At 41.0% G+C, this 22,281-nt stretch overlaps 2 protein-coding genes across 3 annotated transcripts in view; one reads left to right on the top strand and one right to left on the bottom strand.

Moving 5' to 3' along the window:
* Positions 1-11,768, bottom strand: part of nt5c2b (5'-nucleotidase, cytosolic IIb) — a 30,209-nt gene extending 18,441 nt beyond the window's left edge. The window contains exons 1-3 of one of the 2 annotated variants that reach the window (XM_024259522.2): positions 11,536-11,768; positions 10,893-11,003; positions 6,133-6,206 (exon numbers count right to left, since the gene is read on the bottom strand). In XM_024259522.2, the coding sequence (XP_024115290.1) occupies positions 6,133-6,206; positions 10,893-10,993 (175 nt within the window). In that variant the 5' untranslated portion in view covers positions 10,994-11,003; positions 11,536-11,768. Of the gene's footprint in view, positions 1-6,132; positions 6,207-10,892; positions 11,004-11,105; positions 11,513-11,535 lie in introns of those variants that run through there. The other variant, XM_024259523.2, reaches the window with a different exon arrangement.
* A 4,140-nt stretch (positions 11,769-15,908) lies between these two features.
* Positions 15,909-20,616, top strand: inab (internexin neuronal intermediate filament protein, alpha b). Its single transcript, XM_024259527.2, has 3 exons — positions 15,909-17,587; positions 18,441-18,565; positions 18,652-20,616. Exons 1-3 carry the CDS (start codon positions 16,541-16,543, stop codon positions 18,929-18,931), a joined length of 1,452 nt encoding a protein of 483 aa, XP_024115295.1. The 5' UTR covers positions 15,909-16,540; the 3' UTR covers positions 18,932-20,616.
* Positions 20,617-22,281: the final 1,665 nt, after the last annotated feature.

Below are 22,281 nucleotides of genomic sequence, written 5' to 3'. Positions count from 1 at the left end.
TAGGTTTTAAACGTATATGTGAATGCTGACAGTTCAAGCCGGTCACAGAAATATTCATGTCAGCCTTTAGCCTTTGTTGACTTAAACACTAAATAATATGCTTGAAATTAAATTGGTAAAAAAAAAAAAAGTTGTTCAAAATGTTTTTTAGAGTTCAGTAAGGGCAAAAATAAATGCAGAAGACCAGACAGCTACACAAAGATCAGGATTGTTGAAAAACCCGAGTCATGCTGAGCGATGTCCTTATATCTGATGAAGAAAAATGTGCTAAAGAAATAGTAATAGCTGGAAAACTGGAACATTTCTGAGTGCTAAAGAGAATGAACTAGATTGTTGAAAACAAAAAGTAAAATTGCTAAAAGAATGGAAACAGAATACTTGAAAATTTTGCAGTTCAGTAACACAACTTCACTGACTCAACAACCTATTAAAGACCCACTCCAATGAAGACTGTTTTTAACATAAACTTGTAGGATTTTTCTCACGATGAAGGACATTTATAAAGCAAATTAGCATTTAAAGTGTGTTTCTGTGTATTTCTTTTTTAAATCATAGTGAATCAGGAGCAAAGGAAAAAATACCAAAGCTTGTAGTTGTTATGTACAAAGCTAATGTTGACTAAGCTTTAAAAAAAAGCATAAAAAATAAATGTTCTGAAGCACAGGTTTTGCAGACTACGGTCTAGGCTCCATCTGTGGCCCGTCAAACTACGTAATCTGGCCCACCAAACTAGAATAAATTATAATGAAAACCCTCATTATTGCTTTATTATGTCTGTAATTCTGGTGTGTCCCCATAGATGATGCACTACAGACCCAATGACCTTTGATCATGTGGTGTCGGAACATTTGTAGTTTTTCTGACGCTTAAGCATTTTTCCACTAATTTTAACATCACATGAACACAGCATTGCATTTTTCAACCAATTGGTACAAATGGCACTAATATGAGAACAGAAATCACAATTTTGACTCTTCAAAAGTCCAAACAGAACTCCAAAGTGCTCTGTTTTAAAACATACATCCATTTTTTTTTAATCAAGATTAAAGTGGGGTTTTTTTTCAGTCCAGATTATATATTATTTCTTTCTCCTATGAGGGGCATTTCCAAAATGTGCCACACATCTTTACCAGGTTAAGCTCTTCTGTCAAATTTTAGAACCTTTTGTGGCCCACAAGTCAAAAAGTTCAACCTCAAATGTTTTTAAGATTTTAAACATGGACTTTGCAGAACAACTGTAAGATGGGGAAAAAAACGCCTAAAAAGGCAAAAAGGCTGCAGCTCTTACAGAGTGCATGCTGCCCTGGAAACATGGTTGTCTAGGTCAGCTGAGGCAGGAACTTGTAAACTTTTCTTTTTTTACCTTTGGACACATACAACTGAAACCACCACAGTTTGAAGCACAATCTGTGGTGGTTTCATGCTCTAAGGAAAAATAAGCAAACATAGTTTTTAATATTCACCTTAATCTGCTGTATATACAAGCGCTGTCCAATAGGAGGTTGAAAAGTTATGGAATGCTAAAGATTTTGTGTTTAAGCGTCACTGGCGACACCTCAGATGTTAAAGGGTTGAGGATGTCTTTCCCTATAATTCCATCTGTGGAATTGAAAGTTATTTATATTGTTTATAAAGTTGTTTATATTGGACCTCTGGTTTGGAGAGGAGAAACATCCATCATTGTTCTTTCATTTTCCTTTGATTTTTAACCCCACCCCCCTTTATCTGATGCCACCTTTGACCACTGTGGCAAACTTTGAACCTAACCTGAAGTAACCAACCAGCTCTGAACGTGTCCCTGTGGAGCTCCGTTCAAAAAGAACTTTAAGTTTACTTTAAGGTCAAAACATTTGAGTTGGGGTTTGTTCTCACAGAAGCAGCAAGGTCGGAGCTGCTGGGTTTTCTGACGCGCCGCCCTTCAGATTGGAGCAAACAGTCTAGTCAGAAATGTGAAGAACTGCACACGTCAGCCATCTTGTTTCAGAGAAACTGCAGCTGTGTGCGACATTCATGTCAGGCCCCGTCCTCCACCTGTGAGCGATGGAGTCAGTAGAGATGCCACAGGGTAAGGCCACCGAAGCCAGTCTGCTGCGAGGGCACAGCTAGCTTACATCGCAGCCAGAGGGGATGAGGAAAGACAAAGACAAACACATGTCAGCCTCGTTCTGGCCTTATTTATAGCTGCAGCACAGCTTGGCCGAAAATAAAGCTGACGTCTGAAATGTGGAGCGGAGGCCACACTTCCTGGAGAGCAAACTTTCACGGTCACTTCGTGGAAAATGCAGGAGGAGCTTTACTTTTTACTTGTGGGTGTTCACATATATGCCTTCCTGATCATGGATCAGTCTGTCCCCATCCTAAGTGACTCTGTAATGAGAGTTTAGACTCGTCTATTTAAAGAAGTCTATGTTTATCAGGCACAAGCAAAGAGCAAGTTTGCTCAGTAAAGTGGAAGCTTGATGACAAACTCTTTGAATCTTCTTCACCTGTCAGAGAAGGTTCTCCTTCATCCAGGTGACCTTGTCTTAAAGTCGAGTCATAGCATCTGGACTTCTTTTCTTGAAAAGTAGGGTTGGGTTAATAAAATCGAATAATCGATCTAAGCTTAATAGATAAAAATAGAGATTTATCTAACACATGAAGCTAAAGTGCGCTAGATTTATGCTAATGTTTAATAGAATTTCCCATAGGACGGCTAATGCTAACGCTCTGTCGACATAAACATACATTGCTGACTGAATGAACATCTTTACAAACTCACAGACATGAAGTTTCCAAACTGTTTTAAGGACACCATTTGTGGTCTAAAACTGTTTTTTGTTCATTCCTTCTTCTTCTGGAATAAGGTGTAATGCTGTAGCATGATCACCACCTAGTGGCCAAACTGAAACGCCCTCCAGGAGAGGCAGAACAATTGTTGGAGCTTCTCGTTTGAGAATCCATGTAACATTGTATGATATTAAATCTCATTATTATTTCCTTATTAAATTTTACAAGATGTAAACTGTATCAGATTAATATAAATATCTTCAAAACATATATAGATCATTACTGTACTTCCAAACAAATATTGAATTGAGAGGATGAAAAGAATAATAATAATAAAAAAATTGAATCAAATTAATCCAGGGTCTGGTTAATCGAATCAATCCTGGAAATTATTATCAATAATTTGTAGTTTGGTAATTAGCAGACAAGCTTTCATAACGTGGTTGCGTAACAGAGTTAGAGATAACACGGAAGCAAATTCAATTGAGTAGTAGACTTTAAAACTAAAAAGCTCATGTCTTTCTCAGGTTTTTTTTCTGTTTTTTCCGATTTTCATCCAACTCATTTGGATTTTTTGATGAATAGACCTAAAGCAGGTAGATTCACCAGCAATCTCAGGTGTGAGAAAACTCCAGCCCGTAGCTTGTGATCTGGAATAAATTTTATTGATAATCCATATTTAATGTTTTACTTTCCCTTTAATTCTGTTGTCGCCCAATAGACGCAACACAACAACTAAATCGACTTTTATTTAGGTGCAAAAGGAAAGTTAAACAGCATTCAAGTGGTGTTTTTTAGGTTCATCAGTCGTTTTTCCAATCATTAGAACAGCTCATGAACGCAGCAATTTTTTAAATATTTTTTCCTGAGGGCCATCAACACATCGACGCAACTGGCACTAAACTTAGAGGATAAAATATTCTGTTATATTAATTTTCAAGCATATTTTTGTCCAGATTCTACCTTATTTCTTTCTATAATGAGGTGGAGTGCCACAACAAGCCGCGCATCTGCTCTTGGTCCGGCCCTTCTGTCAAATTTTACAATGCTGTGTGGACACGAGTCAAAAGGTTTGCCCATCCCTGATCTGTCTCCTGATTACAGATCTCCTCCATCTGGTTCTCTGCTCTTTATCAGCTCTTTAGAGAAAAAAAACTGCACTATAACATGTGGACCTTCACCCAAATGGCTGTTTAAGCCTCTGTAGTTCATTTTTAGCTCTGGAGTAAAACTTTATTTAAACTACTAACAAACAAAAGGGCTAAGTGGCGAGGACTGACTCACATCCAGACAGACGAAAACAGCCCAGATCTACAGCAGATGGATCAGAGCGTCCAGATTCTGATGGTCAACACGTCGTTGAAAGTACGGGTAGATTTGAGCAAAAATCCAATATGGCCTCCTCATGTACGTCTTCCATCATTCACATATCCCATCAATTCTCCACACACTTTCACTGAATGAGTTCTTCACATTATCGGTGTGATCCTCAACGATGGTCCAGTAAAAAGACTTGTTGTTCATCTTTCTACTGCAATCTTCAAAGACACCTTTCCCCCCCACAGCTACTCTTTCAGACTTACAAGGCACCCCCCTCCAACATGAGAACACTCCATAGATACGCGACAGCCAAGCTTCTCGCAAACATTAACACTTGGTTATGAGCTCGCATAAAGAGAAGCATGTCAACAGCTGAGCATCTGTGACATCTCCTGCTCCGGAGCGGGGATTGGGACCACGATGCGAAGCCCCTTCCCAGGGGGGCCACCACTGCTGAACTCAAAAACAAATGCGACCTGCTTTCCAAAGCCGGGCGGCCTCTATTTTTAGACCTGTGGAGAGCAAATGCTGGAGCCGTGTCCCTGAACAAAGAAGCTCAGGGGTGAGTTTAAACTCCACTGATAAGGAACGGGAACGCAGAATCGGACGCAGACGAAGCTCCGCTCACATGGAGTTAACCCTTTAATGGCGGAGCTCCAGTGTTGGTGTTCTCTGATTTACAGTCATCTTTTTATGCGGTTTCTCTCCTTCAAAATCTGCTAGAATTACGTTGATCGCGTTGAAAAATTACAGTATGTTAAATATTGAGTTTTAGGTGTCCGGTGTTAAAGGGTTAACCATGACAGAAATGACAGTGGTCTTCAGCAAGCTGCTCTTCAGACACCAATCAGAAGAGAAAATAGGACTTTAGGGCCTCAGTTAGAATGATGACTCATTATTTTAATATAAACATTAAACCAGGGTGTCAAACTCAGTCACACAGGGGGGCCAAAATTCAAGACACACAGTAGGTTGCGGGCCGAATAAGATAAACATTTATTGAACACGCAAAAAAACAAAATTGTTATAACTTTTAAAACGTAGCTTTTTAACATAAATATAAATAAAAACAAACAAGAATATTTTTCTAGAATAAATCAAGCTAAACCTTAAATAACGTTCAAAATTTTTCTCTCCATAAAATATATTCTGTCAAAATTTGGATGTTACAAGATAACACCGGGCCGTTAATAATAATCTTAAAATGATCTGGAGGGCCGGATATAATCACCCTGCGGGCCGGATCCGGCCCCCGGGCCTTGACTTTGACACAAGTGCATTAAAGCACAAATAGCAGTCTTTTTAGAGAATCACTTTAACTAGATTAAAGTTCCACACTTCTTTTTTTGTATTCCAGTTATATTAAACAGTTTAAAACATGAATATCATTTATGCATAAAAGAATTAATAAAGAACAAAGTTGACATAAAACTTTTCACAACTAGAAAAATGAAGTCAAATAATTATTGCTGTAAAACTAAATAAGTTTTAAAATGTGCGTGAAGTTGTTTAAATCCGGGGTCCCCAAACTACGGCCCGCGGGCCGGATCCGGCCCACCTCCACACTTATCGATCTCGATGGAGACCCACATAGAGCGTGAGTTTTTATTCCACCCTTCAGTATTCTGAACTATGACGGGACATAAAAAGAATATTTATTGGTTTAAATTTTAAAAATGTTTTAGTATGATATTTTTTCTGTGAAGACTACAGAAATGAATTCTTTAAAATTTGGCTATGTGTGGCTTTCTTTAAAACATAAAAGTCTACGTTTAGGCTTTTCTGTCAGCTTACAAACCAACCCCGGCCCCACATCAGAGAAGAAAGCAGTTATGTGGCCCTTACAAGAGAAAGTTTGGGGTTTAAATGGAAATATTAACCTTTAAAATAAAAAAACGGTGAATGTTAAATAATAAAATTCTTTAAAATACATTAAAATTAAATATCAGATATGTGTAATCTTGTCTTACAGCGAAGAAGAACTCTGTTGTTGACAGAGAATCTACTGCGTTTTTGGTCTCAGAAAAAAGCTGTAGGTCTTACCTGCTAAGGTGTAATCCATGTCAAAGCCGAAACACTTGATCTTCTCCATCGCCAAACTCCTGTTGACGAAGATCCTAAAGAAACCAAGTGGAAGAAATCGTTGAGGGTGGAGCGTTTAAGACCATCAGGAGGACAGATTAGAAACTTTGGCCACACGTTTGCACGAAAAACACAGGAAGAGGCTCGGGTGACCCAAGTCGGCCACAGACTCAGACCAGAGCTGGACTCCACCATCAGCCTAACGTCATTCATTGACTCCACTTACACCAAATACTACAACACCCAATGAGAGGTCGCCGGACCAAAACACGACATTACAAACGTGAGAGTGAAGACTAGATGACACATGGGTAGGATCTTCAGAGTGCACCTGTGCTCCTCCACAACTTTCAGTCTCTCACACAGGTGGAGCACTCAGCCTGAAGATGACCCAAGCGACCCCCAAAGCGTCCTCACAAATCCTCCAGTACCTGGCAGCGGATCCATAGTGAACCAGTTCCCACTTGGAGTTTAGTCCAGGACACGACCGGCAAAACATTCTGTGTGAAATTAAGCTCGAGTTGGACCGTTCTGATGGGCTCCCCCCCCAGCAGCAGCCAGCAGCTGTGGCCACAAACAAAGCCCCCTCCCTCCCCCCCGGCCTTCTTGCCATTCAGACATTTTCTGACTTGTTGCAAAACGATTGTGGCCGTTCCGCGTCCTTCTCTGTTGTTGTGTGTTGTGTCGGTCGGGGCTGTTGTTGTGCGGTGTTTGTGCTCCCTCGAAGAGATCCAGAACAATCCGAGGTGGTGCGGGGTGGAGCGGAGCGCGCCGGAGAACAGCTGCAGAACCCGCAGCGGAAATGCGAGCAGCATTGGCGGTCCCGACGCCCCGCCAACTTAAAACTGAGATTGACCTCAGTCCGGCAGGAATCTGCCTTCAAGGATGATTGATCTCAGATTTTTATGCACTTTAAAAGGAAAACTACAATCTATTTCCAAAACTAATAGTTCAATTTTCCTGAGAATGATCAAACCTTTTTACTGACATCTAACTTTGTCTCCTCAGACGTTTCAGTGAAGCATGAAGCAGCTGTCCTGCAGCCTGATGGAGCCAGACGGCTCTCGCTGAGCCGCAGATTTCACTCCTTTTCTATTTTAGAGTGTCATTAGCTTGGGAAGGTAAGCTCTTTCTGGTGGAGGGGGGTTAACGCCACCACAACACTCCAGCGACCCCATATCAACAATAGGGGGGTGGACTCTGCCCCTGCATGCAGCCTGCATGCACAGCCCTGCAGCTCTGCGCAGGCTTTCATAACTTCATCTGCATGCAGAGGAGCCTCTGTTTGGTGAGAAACACAATCGTGCTCACTGCAAGAGCACCTCTGCTTTTCACCTGACTGCATGCATGATGGAGGGGGCTGTGCTGACTATTGTCCTGCAGATAGGGGCTTTCATAAAAACTCCAGGCACCACATTTTGATGTTGCACCACAGTAGAACAGACGTGTCCTTTGTGCACACGCCTTACAGTTAAACACTGATATCTGTTTTATTGCTTTAGTGGGGAACGGACTCTTGGTGTGTGTAAGAGTGTGTGTGGTGGGGTCCTATCAGCAGAAATCTAAGCTTTGGTTACAGAAGTTAATAAAAAAGACTAAAAAGTCACACAAGACCTCTAACTGGAGCTTCGTCTGGGAAGTTCTGAACCTCATCAGTGAGCCGGGAACCAAGGAAACCAATGTGGGATGTGATCCAGCAGAAGCTGGTGGGATTCATGGTTTAAGACGTGTCCCACATAACAACAACCAAACACTTCAAGCAAACACTAAAGACACAGAGCCCAAAGATAAAAACGACAAGTACTTGAACCGTTTTCAAAGGTCACCTAGCAGAAAACAAGGCAGATAAAGAAAATAGTTGAGTCTCTACTAAACAAGAACTTCTTCATTTATTGGATTCTTTCTTAACTGATTTAATAATTGTGTGAATGCTTAGTAAGCATTGTTTCATTTAAGGAACATACTCAATATTTTAGCAAAATTGGCATGTATGAGGGAGTTTTTGAGCAACTTTACTACAACTTTTTAAGAAATTTACGTCAACTTTCATAGTTGGTTAACACAATTTAAATTCTTTTACCAAATTAAGTATTTTGCAAATAGCTTTTGCATTTTCAGTAAACCCCTTCAGCAATTAAAGTAAATTGCATCACCATTTCAGAGAAAACCTTCAGCATCTACTTTCCACAAAAAGCATTCACACTAGAATTATTGCAGGTAATGCAACTTTTCTAGTTATTTTTTCAAATAAAGTATATAATCTGTATTGAGTAGACTGTTGCTGAATGATTAACAATCTGTCACAAACGGGCAGACAGCTGGTTCCACATGCAGTAGGTTTATTAGTTCAGACAGGAACTAAGCACAGCTAGTCCACAAGGCTAAATCAGGATCAGACTGCCAGAGGTCAATCACAAGAATGGGGGCAACCAAGAAGAGAGTAGAGATATCAGGGGCCAGGCGAGGGTCAGGACAGGCGGCAAGCAAACAGAGACTAAGCAGAGTCAGGGTCAGAAACAGAAGATCAGGTCCAGAAACCCCCGGTAATGCAGACAGGGTGACACAAACAATACTTCGCACAGTGAAAATAGTTCCTTGTTTCAGATGCCGACCTCATTAGAGAGATCAGGAATATACTTTCATCAAACTCATTTTGACAGGTGACCTTTGACCCTATATACCCTTTATAGATCAAATTGATATCAAATTGTTACGTCATCTTGATGGGCGGGGCACCTGTCAAAACAAGTTTGATGGAAAGTATATTCCTTAACTCTCTCGTCTTTGATTTAATCTTGTTTTAATCCCAGAAACTAGTGAAGGACAGATGCTGCACGATTTGTTAAACTTTTAATAAACTATCATCTTAATTGTCTTTATTGTGTGAAAGCTTAGTAAGCATTCACACTATAGTGATTCTCCTGCTCCTTTCCATACGTTTTTCAGCACATAAAAACTCAATCACACTTTCAGCGATTTCAGCAATCTTGGCATCAGAACGTTCAGCTCATTCAGGACACTACTGCTAGTAGTTTTTGGTATTCATAAACTTTACAGTTTTTAAAATATTGAGCAAAATTCCCCATAAGAAAGGAATGAGAAAGTCTTAAAATGTCAACATTTTACAAAGATTATCCACAAACTTTTAAATATAATCATGGGCTTTGTTTTTATCTTTTATAGTAACTTAAAGAAATTGGAGTTTAATTAATATTTTAGTAACATGCTAACCCTTTTGACTAATTAGTAATCTACTGGGGTTTTTATAGGCTAATTTAGAGTTTATCTTCTATGTTAGCAACATGCTAACTTTTTTGACTAGTTTAGTTTACTGAGGAATTTTAGGCTATTTCAGGGTGTTAAGCTAGTATTTAAGCAAAGAGAGTTTGTTTTAGCTAATCTACTAAGGTTTTTCGGGCTAATAAGATGACAGATTTCTATGAGTTTAATACATATTTTTCAAGATGGGCATTCTCTTGTGACAGATATGACAGGATCAAAGTTTTTTAACATTTTTAAAACAGGCTGAGAATAAAAATAACAACAAAAAAAGAAATTTGAAGGAACGCTAACACATTTCTCATTAAAAAGATTTCTCAGCAACATTTTAAAATCAAATGTTAAAAAACTGCATCCTTTGCATGTGAGAATGTGACTTTTTTAGTTATACGTCAATCATTTTATTTGTGTTTAAAAATAGCAAAGATAGCCAAAGTCTTTCTTTAAAAAATGTTTTTTACCGATTCTGCTCATATTTAAGCAACACACTAAATATTTTTGCGAAATTGGCATGCATGAGGGATTTTTAAGCAATTTTACTACAAATTTTTCAGCACCCTTTCAAAGTTCTTTAGCTAAATTTCCAGTCTTTTAGCAAATGTACATCCACTTTGTGAATGACCCAATTAGCCAACTAATCTGAAAAAATAATCGGTGATTAGTCGAAGTATTGTTTGTGGCAGTCCTATTCCTAATACAGATCCAATTTCTCCTATAGGAGAAACTCTACAGTCTTAACTCAAACCTTCATGTCCTCCATCACTACATCCATTAGCCACTTCTTTGGTCTTCCTAGTCTAGGCCCAATTCCTGGTAGCTCCAAACTCTGCATCCTTCTCTTAATGTGTCCAAACACCTCAATCTGCTGCCCTGCATTTCTTTCAAAGACATCTACCCTGATCTGTTCCTCTGAGAACCTCAACGTCTTCATCTCTGCCTCCTCCAACAACATGGCTGCTCTCACCTTAGCCTCCCTTTCTTTCTTTGCTGAAGCTCTTTAGTCACACCTGAAGCCTTCCTCCACTTGTTCCAACCTGCTGTGCACGCCTCTCCACCTCTGTCCCACACTTCACCAGCAGTTATGAAGCCATCCATGAAGACGCATTAACAACAGCAGCTGTAAATGTTCTCGTGGGTAACATGAACAGGAAGAGGCTCCGCTTTCCTGCCCACAAGCTGAAGAAACCAAAAATGTGTCTTTGTGTTTCAAAAGAAGAAACATGATCCACTTCTTTCACAAACTCATTTGTTGGTTTATAGTTTCGATAAGTTTTTCATCTATTGCACACCAAAGTCGTGGAATATGTACGCATTTTACTGAGACTGTGTTGCTATTGCACACTTTTCCTATTTTTAATCAGTTGAGAGAGGAGTTCTGCCCTGAGACTTCCCCAGTTTCATCTCAAACCCCGATCCTCTCATCTTCAGGTTGGGCCTCTCACCTGTGGTAAGGCTCCCTCCTGTACTTCTTCATGGCCAGGCCGTCCATGGTGGCAGGCAAGTCTGCATAGTTCTGCAGTCTGTCACTCCATGAAGTAGTCATCTTTAAAAGTCTGAAGAAAAGGAAACACAAACAGGACACAACGTTCTGTCAACTTTAGATGGCTAGTGTGTAGTTGTAGTTAACAGAGGACATGTTTGACAGATCTTCTCACAGCAGGAGAACATCAGAGATGGGATTGACCAACACCAGGAGATTGAATCATTTTTAGGAGAACCTCCGGGTCAGCATGATTACAGCTGCTTCGGCCTGAGGACTTTGATCACAGTCAGCCTCGCGCTGGTTTGACTCTGACTGGGGGGCTGCAGCCCGGAGACGGCTGTCAGTCAGGACGCAAACGCCGCGTGTGGCCTTCAGGGACCGGACAGTCCGGAACCGCGTCCTTCAGAAATGCCGCGCGGGAGTAAAAAAAAAATCATAGGAATACATGACCGCTGACGTCATTAACCTCTGCTTCTTCGCTCCCCGACTAAAGCTAGCTGAACAGACAGCCCCTCCTCCGGGAAGGAAGGTCAGCCCGGGCGGCTGTCTCGAGAAACAAAAGCCGTCAACGGCCCGCGCGGGGTTTCGCCCGACGAACTCACCTCGGGGCTCCTCTATAACACTGAAGCGCGAGCGGTTGTTCTGAGCATGCGCCGTGAGCAGGGCCGTTTTCGAGCAGAAATCCTCGACGCGGGGCAGCGAACGCTCGGATGCGGGGCTCTGTGCGGGGCTCTGAGCTTCCCTGTGAAGCCTCCTGCGGGTGTAGGCGGTGTTTGTCTGAGCGCTCCTCCGAGAGGCGGAACTGGCTGTCTTCGTGGCAGCGACACGTGACCTGCTGAGGGACGCGAACACACCGCAGTCTTTGTACTGGCCATCCCATAATACTCTCACACAGCCTTCACGCTCACCTGAGTCTTACCTGAACGTTTGCTCCTTCAGAGAAGTTCCTGAAGACTGTTTAGTACATTGTAATAACATTCTTTACCAAAAATAAGTATACTCAAGTTTGCTTTTTTTAAAAAAGTAAAATTAAAATAGTATACTTTTAGCTTACTTCTTAAGTATTTGTCATAGATAAGCTTAAAAAGTTCATTTTTACAAGTTAATGTTAAGTTTAGATGGATTATACTACAAGTCTAAATATATTTATTCTATAATTGTCAGTGTCCTTAAACATTTTCTTAGACAGCATTGTAAATGTTTTCTTGGGATATTTCCAGTATGTTAAAATGTATTTTTATGCACTAATCAGTAGAATTTCATTACTTTTAGCAAAAATTAAACCTTAAAAGATGCACTAAAGTACAACTTTCATAAACTTAGAATAAATGCATTGCCAGTAAACTAACAGTGTACCAGAATGGTTACTTTAAGTACACTTCTGAGTATACTTGTATAAACTAAAAGTAGTCCCAAAAAGTATGTGTACTTGATACACTTTGAGAAATATACTTTTCTATACTTGAGTATACTTTAAAATGTTTACTTGAAGTATACTTATTTTTGGTAAGGTCAAAAGAGGGGCAGCCTGGAGCTGTATTCAAGTACAAGAAAGGTTACTTCTGAGTAACATTACTCAAATATGGAAAAAAAAAAAAAAAAAAAAAAAACATCCAAATGATGGATTCATGAATCACCTCTATTCGAAGGAAAATGTTCACACTAATTATATTCAAGCTCAAATGCATCCATTAAAAACATTCATTCAGGACCTCCTGTCCACATACTTGTCAATAATGGTGATGGTGACATCCTTGTGGTGGAGAAGTCTCAAAACTTCCTTTCAGTTTTAAGTTATTTCATTTGTGCTTCCTGTGCTGCTTCCTGTCCTCTAGTTGCCATAGTTACTAACCTGCCTCATTTGCCTTATGACAGATTGTGTCATATTTTTGTGTGAGAAAAGATACAAATCCGCAAACTGTTATGGAGCTCCAAAAATTACTGTGCACCCATTCTCTAGTTGTTACGGAGTAAAACAGAAGTCTGAGGATGGCCAATGTCTTTGAAAATTCAACACTGAAAGCTCAATAACACCTTCAGCACACGTCATCGCTGTAGACCGAAAGCTTCTGGATGTCTGTACAGTGACGGTCTGCTAATCCCTGCAGGGCTGGTGAATCGTTGTGTGCACCAGAGTCAGTGCTCTGCAGGCTTTGCTCAGATATGTCATGATTTGATGATAAGTAGATCAAGAGGCTGGAAAATCTGCTCAGAGACAAACAGCAGCAGTTAAATGGAAAAAACTGGTGTCTGATTGCACCAAGATTTTATCAATGTTTTCATTTTGACTCATTTGATCAAACTGTCTCTTAATATCTCTTCATTGTTTTTTCTGTATGTTTGTTAGTGCAGTATTTGACGGATTGATAGATTTATGAAGAATGTTAAAACAAATTAATATAAAAAAATAATGGTTAAAAGAAACACTGCAGCTAAATGAAGAAGTGGATTAAAGAACACAATATAGCTAAAATTAACAATAAAATAACAACAGTAATAAGAAAAGTTACAGTAATTTTTTTCAAATAGTTACTCCACCTTTATTAACTATCATGAATCAATTTCTAAACCAATCCGACCAAACTGATCTATACCATTCAAAACGTTTCAAAATAAGATAAATTGATCATTTAATCTATATTGGAAAATACCATTTAGACTGAGTCACAGTGGATTTGTTTACTGCATGTGTCAAAGTCAAGGCCCGGGGGCCGGTTCCGGCCCTCTGGGTGATTATATTCGGCCCTCCAGAACATTTTATATATTTTTTATATATTGAAGCATTGTGGTTAAGGGTGTTTCCACGTCAAAAAAAATGTTTTGAGTGTCCCCAAAACATTTTTTTTTTTGTGCCGGCTGTTCCAATTAAATCAGGGGTTCCCAACCTCCGTTCCGGTATGTGGACTGCACCGGTGTCCTAACTCTAACCTTAACCCAGTTCCAGATGTATTTCCCTTTCTGGACGCGGACCAAGCTTGGGTTAGGATACTGGTTCAGGCCGCAACCCAAAGTTCGGTCCACGTTAAAAAGTTACATTTTTAAAATTTAAAAGTTTAGTTTTAGTGTTTTTGATAAATATTAATCCTGTTCCTATTTTGGATTTTGGCCCCCCTGTGCGATTGAGTTTGTCACCCCTGATTTACTGTAACGTAAAAACAACCAAATTGTCAAATATAATTATAATCTAATGTGTGGAAACACTAAACATTTTGGAACCATTGGACCACTGTCACAAACGTTCAGACAGCTGGTTCCACGTGCAGCAGGTTTATCAGTTCAGACAGGACCTAAGCACAGCTAAAAGTCCACAAAGCTAAATCAGGGTCAGACAGGCAGAGGTCAATCACGAGCATGAGATCATCCAAGAAGAGAGTAGAGTAGTCAGGGTCCAGTTGAGGGTCAGGGCAGGCGGCAAGCGAACAGAGATAAAGCAGGGTCAGAAACAGAAGATCGGGTCCAGAAACACTTGGTAATGCACATGGGATGGCACAACAATATCTGAGTCACAGAGACTAAAAATCTCCTGGATCAATTGTAGGTCAGTGAATTTTATCATTCAAAATTATCGAAAGTGAACCAAATCAGCAACCACAAAAATTAAATTGTTGTTAATATGAATCGTTTCACCCCTAAAGTAACTATATGAACTAAAAAAAAAATCTACCACCTTTAAAAGTGTGCTTTATCTGTATTTTAAATATAATAAGGATGTTACAATTTAACGTTCAGACTTTAAAATGCCAAAAAAGAGGGAAAACAATCAAACCCAGGAGCACAAAATGTGAATAACGGACTGCACAAGATGTATGAGACGGAGAAAATAAAAATGTGCAGCTCACCTGCCTCAATCAAAGTGTTTTAATTAAAGTTAAAGCCATTAGTTGTCACGCTCATAAGTGTAACCCCCAATCCAACCTTTAACGCTGAGTGTCAAGAAGGGAGGCATTAGATCCCATTTTAGAGTCTTTAGTATGACAGCATAGATTCAAACTCATGACCTTCACTCTACCATAAGGCCACTGAGCTGGTAACTAACAGCAATTCAGTTTAAATTGGACTCCAGCTCCGGTCTGGGCTCCAAACATTTATCTGCTCTGTAGACCAGCAGCGTCTGAATGTGAGATTTTTAAGAGCTTTGGAATAATAATGTGTCAGGAACTGTCTTTGTGTTGAGCCTGCTGTTTTTTTAATCTATAATCGTTACTAAATGGAGGAAATAAATGGAAAATGAATATTTAAAAAAGGGGTGGAGCAAAAAACACGTGTATGTGTGAGTGATAAACTTTGGAAGAATAAATCATCTGTTTTCTATCAAACATTCTAATTACAGAAAATGCGTTTTTTTTTTTATTAAAAGTTAGTTTTAATCATTTAACTGTCTCATGTTGCTGCTAATTTTATTGGGTTTTTATTTAGAATTTTTCATATTAGATATGAACTAAAAGTTTTTCTTGAATATATATATATATATATATATATATATATATATATATATATATATACATATAAACTATTCTGACAATAAAGAGCATTCATTGTCTTCTATCTGAGCAAAACAGATGAAAAACCACTCCCACTAAAGCTCTGTACATTTCTTTCAAACAATCTTTATTTATTTGAAGTTTGGTGAAGTTCATCATTCAGAATGTGTTAAAGTCCAGGCCGAATCCGACCCACGGGGTTATTATATCTGGCCCACCAGATCATTTTATTTTATTATTATTGATGGCCCAATGTTATCTTTTTCTTTTGGTGTTTAGTTTATTTCTAACTTGTATAATTTTGACAAAATACATTTTTATGTAGAGTAAAATATTGAAAGTGATTAAAGGTTTAAATTGGTTTACTCTAGAATAATATTCCTGCGTGCTTTTATTCATAGTTATGTCAAAAAGTTGTTGTTTTTTTTTAAATTAAAAAAATGTGTTTTTTACGTTTAATAAATGTTTATCCTGCTTGAGGTGTGTTTGGGATTGTCCCCCCTGTGTGATTGAGTGACACCCCTGATTTAGAAGCAGTTCCAAGTTTCGGACAACAGGGGGCATCAGAGATCTGTCTTCAAATCAAATTCTGTATCTTTGGCTGCAGAGAACTTTTTAATTTGTTTGGTGACATAATGCATTTAATTTCGGTCTATAAGATTTTTTTTCACATTAGGTGTAAAAATGTCGAATTTAAATTAATTTGGTCAAATGCATGGAAACAAACGAATGCGTTACTTATGCATTCTGTGATTTATTATTTGATTTTTTTTTCTTTTTGTAGAAATAAAATAGAGCTAACGATAGTCTCGTCGTTTAATGCACATATGTTTCTCTAGACGCGTGAGTTAAAGCTGCGTCCCCATTTGGAAGAAGTGGCGCCCATAAAGATGTGCGTAAAATACGCACACCTGCTGAAGAAGAAGAAGAAGAAGTCGCGTTTATTTAGTATTTGAGCAGAAAAAAACACCCTTTCCAGAACAATACATCATCCTCTGGACGTCTTGACGCACTTGGAACGGACCGAGCCCGGATGTTTCGAGCCGGCATTAATTAGTGATTGGGTTGATCCCCCTATAAAAGGAGGACGCGCCCACCGCCCCTCATCTTCTCCACACGAGTCAAGATGAGCCACGCATATGAAGTTCTCTCCTCCTCCTCCTACCGGAGGCTTTTCGGAGATTCTCCCCGGTACTCCTCGTCTCCATCGCGCACCGCGGTGAGCGCGTCCTCACGCGGAGGGTACCGGTCCTCCTCCCTGTCCCGCACCGGTCTCTCATCCTTCAGCTCGTACGGCAGCAAACGCTCCGGCCGCTCTTTCTCCGCGCCGCTGGAGACCTTCGACCTGAGCCAGAGCAGCGTCCTCAACAATGAGTTCAAGATCGTCCGCACCAACGAGAAGGAGCAGATGCAAGGTCTCAACGACCGCTTTGCCATGTTCATCGAGAAAGTGCGCAACTTGGAGCAGCACAACAAAGTGCTGGAGACGGAGCTGGTGGCGCTGCGCCAGCGGCAGGCGGAGCCGTCGCGCCTGGCGGAGCTGTACCAGCAGGAGATCCGAGAACTTCGCTCTCAGCTCGACGAGCTGAACGGGGAGAAGTCCCAGCTGCTGATCGAGAGGGACAGCATCGACGAAGACCTGCAGAGGCTCAGGGCCAAATACGAGGAGGAGTTCCGCGCACGGGAGGAGGCGGAGGCCACCCTCAAGGCTTTCAAGAAGGACGTGGATGACGCCACCATGGTGCGCCTGGACCTGGAGAAGAAGGTCGAGTCTCTTCTGGATGAGATCAACTTCCTCCGAAAGGTGCACGACGAGGAGGTGGCCGAGCTGACAGACATGATCCAGGCCGCCCAGGTGTCCGTGGAGATGGAGGTGTCCAAGCCTGACCTCACCTCGGCCCTGAAGGAGATCCGCAGCCAGTACGAGTCCATGGCGTCCAAAAACCTGCAGTCCGCAGAGGAGTGGTACAAGAGCAAGTTTGCGGACCTGTCCGAGCAGGCCAACCGGAGCAACGAGGCCATCCGGGCCAGCCGCGAGGAGCTGAACGAGTTCAGGAGGCAGCTGCAGTCCAAGACCATCGAGATCGAGAGTCTGAGGGGAACCAACGAGTCCCTGGAGAAGCAGCTCCGGGAGATGGAGGACAGGCACGGCATGGAGATCCTATCCTACCAGGTAATTCTCACTCATTTCATCCCTTTAGTGAAAGTTTCAACGTGGCCGCGTGATCATGCTGTCTCTGTCCGCGGTCCTGAAACAGCTCCCTAGAGCCACGCGACCGGCCACGCCCATAGAAGGAGCCATTTAATCAAATGAAACCAACCTCAGAAATGCCCGGCTTAACCCTGGAGCGAGCAAAAGGATTTACATGATTTTCAAAATGTTGCATCTTTCTTGGAGTGCCATGGGTCCCAGGAATGGGTGGACCAAAGGCAAAGTCTCCGCTATTTTTTTGTTTTGTTTTGTACTCAGGAACTTTTTCATCTCAAATTCCTAATTTTTCATAAAATTTCAAGGATGGTTTTTAGGATCACAGATAAACCACAGTTGAAAATAAAATAAATCTACTTTTAATTCATCATGTGTTGTCATTTTTGTTTAAATCTATTTTTTGTGATAAATATTTTTTATTGGGGTTATTAGAGTAAAAATTACTTGGCAAAAGTAATGGTGTAACTTTTCATAGCAAAAGTGTTCTAGAGTTAACCAAGTTGTCAATAAGAGAGAGATCCCTCTAAACCAGGGGTCCACATTTGGCTAAAATCAGAGACACATGTTTTATTTTTTGTCATTTTTGAAATGTTTTTGTTATATCTTTTCAGTGAAGATTGCAGATATAACATTATGTTGAGTGTGGCACTCTGAAAAGGCATAAATGTTTACGTCTGGACACACCCTATGATTGTTACACTACTTAAAAACTGACCACATCAGACAAAAAAACACAAAAGAAAAAAAACAGTTATATGGCTCTCACTAGAAAAAGTTTGGGGCCCCCTTCTCTAAACCAACTGCTGTTCCCGCCCAGGAAAGCATGGCTGAGCTGGAAAACGAGCTGAGGACCACCAAGAGCGAGATGGCTCGCCACCTGAGGGAATACCAGGACCTGCTGAACGTCAAGATGGCGCTGGACATCGAGATCGCAGCATACAGGTGAGGCCATAGAGATCACCTGCAACACCAGCAAAGTTTTCTTTTTTTCTCACTCTTCTCTTGCCTCGCCCTTACTTGCTCTGCAGAAAGCTTCTAGAAGGAGAGGAGACCCGCATTGGAACAGGCATAACCTACCCCAGCCCCCCCTTAAGCGCTGGTGCTGGGCAGGGCTACAGCTACCAGAGCCGCATTTACACCAGCAGCTCCAGCAAGAGCGCCAAGAAAGAGAGCAAAGAGGAGGATCAGCAGCAGCAGAGCAAGCCTGCCGGCAAAGTGTCCCAGCGCGAAGTCTACGAGGAGACGGTGGTCTCCTCCAAGAAGATGGAGCGGCAGCAGGAGGAGGTCCCCACCAACCAGAAAAACTAGAGATGAAGAAAGTCCCTCCCCTTCCCTAATCATTGTGAGTGTAGGAAGTCTTCAAGTGATTAGACTGCAGGTTTGTGTGATGTTGAAGACCCCCCCCCCTCTCTCTAATATCAAACAAACTCAACACAGAACAGTTAGGTAGCATCTTTTCTTCAGCATTCACTCATCCACCCGCAGGACCAAAGTGTCAGTTTCTGCTCTGCACACAGTCAGCACAATCCAAATGTGTGCATGTCTCAATCATATCTCATGTAAGACCAATTCAACAGGAAATGTTCACCTTTTTGGTGTCTTTAGGAGACACTCTCTGCTGTCATTTTTGCACAATAGCATCAGTAAAACTCAGTAGTGTGAAGGACCATCAAACCGGTACCAAACATTTCTGACGTGAAGCGTGAAGTAAAGAATAAAGCATGAGCCCAGCATGTGGGGGTTCATGCTTGTGTGTCGTCCGCCCGTCTGGACTGCATTCACCGGAACCGAAGGCGCAATCACGCGTGCGTGAGTGACGGACGGTTCCTCACAGTTACCGAGGGTCAGAAGCAGCTTGGAGCTCCGCCTCCTGACCTCGCTGCTTTCTGATTGTAGCCATGACTGGATAAAACGGCTGTTGTAGTTTGACATCACGGCTCGAGCACATCAGCGATGATCGCCACTGTGGTGGGGCAGACTGCTGAAACAATCTTTCACTTGGTCATACAAGCACCAATTTTGGCACATATGTGCAACAGAACCTACTTTTTCCAAAAAGTACGTTATCCAACTTAAAAAATCAAATGATGACCAATTTTCAAGATGCATACCGATCTCCACAGTATTTGGTCTAAAGTTTCATATAGTATAATCTATTGACCATTCTTTTGCCAGTCCACTCACACATTTATGGAAATACGCCAATTTTAGAAGCTGCCATTTTGAAAACTGGTGGCCATTTTGAATTTGAGGACACACCACTGGGTGTGTTACATAAGAATACATTCATACTAATGTAGAAATATTTTTTTAACCGTGTAGGTTGAAGTTCTATGTCAATAAGAGCATTTACCAGGATTGACAAGTCGGCCATCTTGAAAAATGGTAGCCATCTTGGATAACGTGCTTTTCTTCTAACATTGGTGCCAATTTTGGTGCTTTTTTTAAGTGAAAGATTCTTGTGAAAAACAGAGTTAATCTGCCCCACTACTGGGAGGGGGGACAAGGAGACAAACCCCCCCAGACTGCTCTGCAAATATCTTAGTACTGTACTGTGTTTGTGTGTGTACACTGTGGCCTATCACAAACGGACTGCTTTTAGAGGAGTGCATGTGGTTCATGGAGGATCGTCTGAAGAAATCCAAGCCTTTAATAGTTCACACACTGATAACTGTTAAGCCTCAACTCTTTAGACCAAATACTACGTCACCTCTACAGCACTGCCAGACTTTTCTAAGCTCACTCATAGAAATAAAGCTTTCAACACCGATCCATATCCAAGCATCAGTGTGCCATAGAATGAGTAGGATGTAAACTGCCTTAAACACCAGCAGCTCCTGGTTTGTGCACGTATGATTCTGCCCAGTGAAGGTGTTTCATCCTTTTTATCTCTTCAGTAGTGAAAGCTTGAGGATAGTTGACATGCGGTTCTCTTTACTGTGACTCATGTATTGCTGTGTGAAACCATTAAATAAAGACTTGTCATGATTCCAGCAGTGCTTTTCTGCCTCTTTTCTGTCAACGTCGCTGATGTTTGCCCATCATCATAATCATGGTTCATCCTTGGGGTGATGTGAGGCGTCCTCTAATGACCCACCTCAGGTTCCGGTCCCTGCGAACACCCTCCAACTCGTGTCTCTGCTTGTTTACTGGCTGGGTGGGACACAAATGTGACGCAGGCTGCAGGTCTTCAAAGATTTATACCCCTGCAATGCTGCTGGGTGGAAGGTGTGGCAGGGGATGTGAAAGCCATGTTATGAAACAGCCCCCCACCACCGCCTCTCCACTTAGAAGTTCAGCAGAGATTTAACTTTCTATTTTCAGCTTTTATTTTCTTCAAACTGCAGAAGATACCCGTGAAACTTCTGACCAAAGAGAAACGTGAGTTTATTTTGAATCTGTGAGAAAAGGGAAGCAGCAGACAAAGTGAGATGACTACAAAGAAGATCTGATCTTAGTTCTGTGCATGGTTGATGCAATCTTCTGCTTAGAACTCCAAAATGTGTGACCAAACTGGAGTTCAAACAAACCTGATCTCCATGAAGATCTACAGAAGCATGAAGAGGAGTGCAGAAAACATGCAGGATGGTGGGCCAGACAACGGTATCTGAGAAAGGTGGAGTTGAACTGAAAACTCCACATTCATGACACTGGATGACAAAAACCTTCAGAGAACTTTGGCATGTGGTAGCGTTCTTTCTGATTTGTTTGCCACTGATTTCTACATTGAATTTGGTCTCATGACCTTCTATAAAATAACCTTGTATTGCATTGATGACGACTTCACACACAAATCCAACATTTCTGAAACTCTTTTCACTGGATTATTTCTGCAATCCCATCTCAGACAGATCCAGAGAAATAAGCTGCAGCTGATCCTAAATGCTGCAGTCAGTTTGAATGAAAAGTGACAGGATTCTTTCTCTGCAGTTATAGCTTCTCTTTGTAATGCTATCTGTAAGAAAAGGAAAAATATAAGATATTTCAGCGACAGATGAGCTTTAAATGCTGAAGCTCAATTTAATAATTCCACAAGAAAGCACTTTTTTCTTTTGCTGGATTCCAGAAGGTTTTTATATTACTATATTTGAGACTCAAACTTTTGCACTTTTGATGTTGGTGAATTTCAGCCACTTTGAGCACATTCTATGATGTACTCTGTTGATTCTTCTTCTTTCACTTTCGGCTCATCCCATTTTGGGGTCACCACAGCGTAACAGCACCCACTGTTTCACATCAGTGATTTGGCAGAGTTTTTACGCCGGATGCCCTTCCTGACACAACCCTGTACTTGAGGGGCACAGGGACCCAGTTAGGCAGCAGCGTCAAGGGTCTTGCCTAAGGACCCAATCTGGGTGGGGATCAGTGGACAACCCTGGGAATCGAACCCTTCACCTAGCCCACTGAGCCACCCAGCCGCACTCTGCTGATTCAAATACAGGATTTATAAAATTAACTAAACTTAAACTAATCGTAACTACACTAAACTAAAGGTTACTAAACGTAAGATTACTAAATGTATCATATGTAACCTAACTAATAGTAACTTAAATAATCATAATGCAACTAAACGTTAAGTAAATAAACATAACTAAACTTAACTAAACATAATGTGACTAAACTTTATGTAACTAAACATAACTAAACGTAATGTAACT

The sequence above is a fragment of the Oryzias melastigma genome, linkage group LG1, assembly GCF_002922805.2.
Source record: "Oryzias melastigma strain HK-1 linkage group LG1, ASM292280v2, whole genome shotgun sequence".
In the NCBI taxonomy this organism is placed as follows: Eukaryota; Metazoa; Chordata; class Actinopteri; order Beloniformes; family Adrianichthyidae; genus Oryzias; species Oryzias melastigma.
The sequence above is the reverse complement of the archived record's forward strand: the minus strand, read 5'-3'. Positions and strand labels throughout refer to the sequence as shown.